The following is a 6449-nucleotide window of genomic DNA, read 5'->3' on the forward strand; positions in this document are numbered from 1 at the left end:
AATTTTATATGTTTTTTCCCATTTTTTCTTCTTGGCGAGGAAGTAAAAGTTTCGTAATAATTTAAAATCTCATCAAAAGAATAGACGAGGACTTTCTGAACTATAATGAAGTGCATTATCACACGTAAATTGCTTCTTAGGTAATGGAATATTTTGTTCAATGTCAGTGCAGAAAAAAAATTCATTTTCCTCTGAATCGTTTATGGAAATGAAACGTTCACCTATGTTTATGACTGACTGTTATGTATATATAAAGGATGAATTTGATTTCTTACAAATATATTCTTTCACTTCTACCCTTCGTTATGGAAGATTTGTGTTTGTATCCATTCTTGTAAACAAAACATTTTTATCTGTATGGAAAGAGATGTAATGTTAGGTATTCCATATTTGCGACATTACATAATGATTGCCTTCATTTGTTAATGCTGACGTGGGATATTAAGGAGAAAAAAATCATAGAGCGACGACCTAATAGATAGCAGGTTTGCTTGTGACTGGAATCGCAGTTTTAAAGGTGAAAGCCAATTTGACTAACCTTTCCAGGCCGACAGCCTCCGAAGGGGTTTTCCAAAAGATATTTATGGCTTTCAGTTTTTCCGTTTTTTCTTCTTTTTCCTGATTCAAATTTATAAGTTGGATGTTTGATAGGCGTGTCTGGTTAGCTGGACAGGCTCCGCCCCCTGCGGAATCGCCTTCTTGTTTTCCCAGAAACCTCGATCCTAAAGACCCTATTTACCTGTTTCTTAAAGGGGAATGTCACCTCTACAGATAGTACAAGGGATAAGTAACGTTGTCACTGGGCATTCTCAAGGGCAGTGACATTACGGGCAATGCTTAGGGAAATGACAAGAAAAGGTGAATGATTGAATCTTGGAGGGCGATGACGAAATCGTGTGGACCAATTTTCCGCGCATCGAGACGAGGAACCACTCACTGGAACTAGCAGGACCTTTACCGGCCGGCTTTCTCTGAACGTGGCAGAACTACGAAGCTCGATCATTCGTCTTTTTCTTTCAAAGAAAAACACATTTGAGTGTCATCACTCATTAAAGGATTAACAAAGAGTTCTCCAACAAAGCATCGTACGTGATAAAATGGAATGTACAGTGTTGCAGATGTCGCTGATGTAGTGTCTGGCCTGGGTGCGCGCGCAGTTGTCGAGTCAAAGCGGGCTGCGGCCGCCTTCACCAGCAGTCAGTGTGGCGAGAGGCAGCCGTGGAGTCGAGTCATGGCAGACCCGCCGCCCCCTGCCGCCCCCCCACAGGCTCGAGGGGAGGGGGCACTTTCCCCTTTATCTGGCTCCTACCTTCTCATCGTGGTAGCCGAGCCGCACTTGGAGCAACATAAGGACACAATCCTTAGCAGAATTTCCAAAGGTAAGTCAGTGGTCCCAACCAGAGATGCAGTTTACCGAATAGTGCCAGGCGACAGAGTGCCATTAGTGAACCCGGTTTGACAACCGCCGAGTGGAAATGAAAAGAGGACTACAACGACCTGGCTTCGGGAAACAGCTGGGTCGGCGGTGAGGATGACCCCGCCCAATCAATGGGGTTCAAAACCACGTGACACTCGACGTCTCCGCTCCGTTCAGTCTATCAGCTGACCGTTTATAGAACGATTTCTGCTTCCCTCTCACTTTCGCTTGCTCTCTCACTTTCTCTCGCTCTATCTGCCTGTCTCTCTCTTTCATCAAACTTATCATAAAAATCTCGCTATGTCCCCTGAAAAATGAAAATCAGTGGATATATTGATATACTGTATATTTCTTCACTCTGAACAAGGGTGCCTCCCATTGGAGAGCCAAAGATGTCTGCAGAGGGATAAAAGGAAACATGCGAGATGACAGTAAAGGGATTTTTCGTTTCATGGTAAAGCCTGTGATTATATCCATACTGTGGCTGGATGTGGCACTGTCAGCTGTCAAGGATTGGTAGTTAAGTCGAACTGGATGCGGCAATGGGAAAGGAAGGCGAAAACAAGTAAAGTCAGACGACGAAAAGAGAAACGAAGAAGAAAACTCGAGCGAGCCGAAGGGACATGTACGGAGAAGAGACGAAGACGAACACGAGGGACAGACAGACAGTTAAAGGCAACAGACAGACGGGGGAAGAGAGAGAAAGAGAGAGGCGGAGGGAGAGAGAGAGAGAGAGAGAGAGAGAGAGCGCCATGAACGCCGGATGACAATCAATACTCGAGTGACGCGTTGCCCGCAGTGTGCCCGCCCACCACCCACCCACCCACCTACAGACTGCATGACCACCCGACCCTCTACCCACCCCGCCCTCCCTTGTGCATGACTAGACACGCATTCTCTTGAGATGCAATTTTGCATTCTATGGACATGCATCTCAAGTGGAATCGACATTTAACCGAACTGGAGGGTATTCGTGAAAGCAAAGAATTTCCATTTTCATCTGTCATAAGTCCAAGTGGGCGGGGTCAACCTATACGGGTCGGAAAGAACATTTTTATTTTCTCTTCTCGTGATATGGCAGGCAAACACATAGCCGGCATGGCCTTTTCCGCCCCTTTTGCTTGATTTCTAATGACCTTCGCCCCGGTTCGAAAGCGGCTCAAGCGGCGGTTAGTGATTAATTTCGACCGTTTCTCTCCCTGCGCGGCCGCCGGTGCTTGCGTGCATTTCATCTGTACCTTTGAACAGAACGCTCCCCGGTGACCATTTCTTTCAAGCCGACGCTCCCGTATGGCTAGTTCTGTGGACCGTATGACCACCTTTATTTATTTCTTTAAACAAATCCTCAAGTCTTACTGGTAATTTAAATCAAAACTTCCATCACGAATGTATTTAAAACACCAGATGGTTCCGATTCGCTCTGTCATGGTGCCGTCCCCCGGGCGGCGATTTAAAGTCCCATCGATTTGTCATATCTTTTAATTTGATACATAGAGCGTATTGCATTTTCCGGTGTGATTGAGAATAGAAATATTTTTAATTAATTTTATATTTCGCATGAGTAACGGTTTCATGTTAGTGCTTCCAGATATGTAATTCAACCGGGTTGATTAAAAATCATCGGAGAGAGACGGTTATTTATATTCTTCTGTTCATTTTTCGCAAAATATTGACTTTTATTACCCATATGTTAAATTCAAGGGTTTCTTTCACGCATTTTCGTTATTTGCCTACGTGAAGTCCTTTAAAGAAAGATTCTACTGGTATAAACATAAATATATATATATATATATATATATATATATATATATATATATATATATATATATATATAATAATATAAACACACATTATATAATATATATATATATATATATATATATATATATATATATATATATATATATATATATATATATATATATATATAGTTTGTAGAAGTGTACTGTAGGTAATTTTCGTTGAGACCGCATCAGTATATATTCTTTATGTTCCGGGAATATCTGTTACTTATTACAGGAAATTTAAAATCGTTCAACTTTTTTCATTTTTGTTTATTTATTTTCTCGTTTCCGTACTATTTTTAGCCTATCTTTAAGATTCAGTGTAGGAAAGCACCTTATTCTCTGTCGCGAGTTATATGATTAATTACGAAATCTCTAACGAAAAAAAACAAAGTTAAGATATGTGCAATATGTTGTCGACGTGAAAATAGTATTTAATTCGATAAATTCTCATAATATATGAGAAGGTAGCGATTTCAAATTATTCTTAAATATTAACCGGTCTTTATGCTATAATTGTTAACCAAGGGTTTAGTTAGTGTTGATTATCTGTTTAGGTATCATTATTTTTGTGTACATGTTTGAATTTGGCGGTGTATGCTTGTTGATATTTGTTTGCTCTGTCTGTCTTGGTATGCGCGTAGGCGCGTGCGCAAATGCACATCAAGGTCAGGACTACTTTTTTTATTGCCGTGCTGTAAGACATTTGTTTGTGTTGAGCGTTTCGCGAACTTCAAGATTTGCGCATGCGCACTCGTGCCTTCATGTCTGCTTGAGAGAGCTGCTCAGAAAATGATTGATTATGCTATTGAAAGAAAGCTTACATTTACTGGATGGATATATATATATATATATATATATATATATATATATATATATATATATATATATATATATATATATATATATATATATATATATATATATATATATATATATATATATATATATATATATATATATATATATATATATATATATATACTGTATATGTATATTATGTACACATATATATGTGCATCTTTCCTTTCCAATGGAATGTCTTCTGTTGCACAAAAGAAGAATACATCTTACAATAATGTTTACATTGCTTGTACTTCACGCCTACGTTTCCTCTCCGAAATGATTATTGGCCAATTTAATTTACAAAGTCAAAAGGCATCAAGTGATTAGTAACGTTAATGCCAAAATAAATCAGCAAGTTATACAACCTCTGCGTAAAGTTAGGAGAGGTTAACAGAGTTTACTGTATAACCATTCGTGTTTGTTTCGGGATCCGTCTTCCCTATTTAAATAAAAAAGGGGAAATTTATTTTTCCAGATTGTACCGTAGACTACCAACAACCAGTGTATGTTTACACTTCACATAAGGTGGGTTTGGTAATGCGATGGCGGAAGTGTGACGTCATGTGTTATTTCGTGTTGCCAGGATGTTCTTTATCAGTGACAGGTGCGTTGAATAGGTACAGCATTGGATCAATGTACGAGTTTTCATTTCTTTTTTTCGTAATTATGGTTAGTGAAATGACGAAACATTAGTGGTATATGAGAGGTCAGTTTTGCAATTAAATATAAAACAAAAGATTTGTTGGTTATGCAATTTTTTGGAATTCATTTCATCATTACTCCGTGATTATCTACAGGTGGCAGGTTCTGCATTATGGTATTCGAAGGAATTGATCAATACCAATGCGGCCTTTCTTTCTTTCTTTCTTTTTTAGGCATGGAATTATAACATTCAATCGACTTCCTTCGTGCAAGTGTTCCTTATTGAATGGAAGATGATGTCTTTATAGGATTGATTAAGTAGCTGTTAATAGTGAGAGGATTGCTACTATTACGACAGCTGCTACATAGATTTACACACAGGTACTACTTGTGTCCGGACTGACTTGGTGATACTGCTATTCAGAAATACATTCCTACATGATACTACAATGACTCTATTCAGAAATGAACATACACTTAATACTGATACTGTAAGGACTACTGTAAATGCCTCAACAACAGCAGTGACGTTAGTGTACACTGTCATTTGGTATAAACTCCTGCATAGAAAAGCTCCATAATAGCTGGCGAATACGGCTGTGACCTTTTCTTCCTTCTTACGAAACAGTGTCATGTTTTATGTACATTTAATATAGCTACCACCACTGCTGCTGCTGCTGTCACCACACCTTCTAAGCATAAAGATTATTAAAGACTACTGATACTATTACTACAGTCAGTCTGTTCCAGCGTTGCCATAACAAAGAAATTGCAGATTTGTAGATAAATTATGATTTAGTCTGAACATCAGTTCCTATTACTCCTACCTCTAGTACAGCTATATCAAGAGTAACTCATGCTTATATACGATACTGCTAAATGGAGATATTAGTGTGATCGAAGGTGATACTCTCTGCGGTACGTATGACAGAAAAAGAAACCGCAAAACATTGAACATAAAACATCTGGCTCGCATAAAACCTTTGTACACTCTTGAGCTTATCCCTTGCTGTACTGTATTTAGCGGTCTCTGAATGGACGTGCCTCTCATAACATTGATAGACGCCAGCCTCAGACGGAAAGAGGTTAAATCCGGCACCTTAGAGGTATTCACTACTGCAGGGATTAGCATTCCGTTGGACGTGGGATTTATCACAGAAAAGCGATCTTAGACGTCGGATTTGGGAAGCGTCTGGATGAGCTGGTTTTTCATTACGTTGCATTTAGGTCATTCCTTTCCGGTATTTATCCAAGTTTAGTGTTGTTCGCCCTTGCTCTCGTTATGGCAGTTTATTTTGTAATTGTAGTAATACATTCATCACGCTGTCGTTGCAATCTTTACTTGCTATTTGCTCGTGCAAAGCAAAATCCAGTGGTGATATGAGAGGTCCAGTCTCCCATTTAGTTTCCAGTGGCTAGTTATGCCAAGTACTTTAATTGCATTTACCTTTGGTATTCCAATTATCCTTTAAAACTTCATAATTACATCGTAGCTTGGGGGCCAGGAATCTAGATTATTTTGAAGAAGGTTGTTTTGCAGGGTCCTGTAATACCTCATTCCAAAAACTGTTCTGAATAGTTCCCAGGAATAGGCACAAACTGAGCAATTTGACACTTGACTGTGTGCCGTAAAAGATTAGAAGTTTTTGAGATCACATTGCATAAAGGGATCAGTCTGAAGACTATGGGATACTCAGCATCGTAAAATAGAATCGTATGAGCGGCTTAGTGAGCATATACAGTAATGAAAAGGAGTGCGA

General features: G+C 39.1%; 1 protein-coding gene across 1 annotated transcript in view; it reads left to right on the top strand.

Annotated features, from left to right (window-relative positions):
- Positions 1-959: 959 nt before the first annotated feature.
- LOC136835583 (microtubule-associated protein futsch-like) overlaps positions 960-6449 on the top strand; it is a 316187-nt gene continuing 310697 nt past the window's right edge. Inside the window, 1 exon segment of the mRNA XM_067099280.1 lies at positions 960-1379. Coding sequence (XP_066955381.1) covers positions 1103-1379 — 277 coding nt within the window. The 5' untranslated portion in view covers positions 960-1102.

Source organism: Macrobrachium rosenbergii, chromosome 4, assembly GCF_040412425.1.
Source record: "Macrobrachium rosenbergii isolate ZJJX-2024 chromosome 4, ASM4041242v1, whole genome shotgun sequence".
NCBI classification, from domain to species: domain Eukaryota; kingdom Metazoa; phylum Arthropoda; class Malacostraca; order Decapoda; family Palaemonidae; genus Macrobrachium; species Macrobrachium rosenbergii.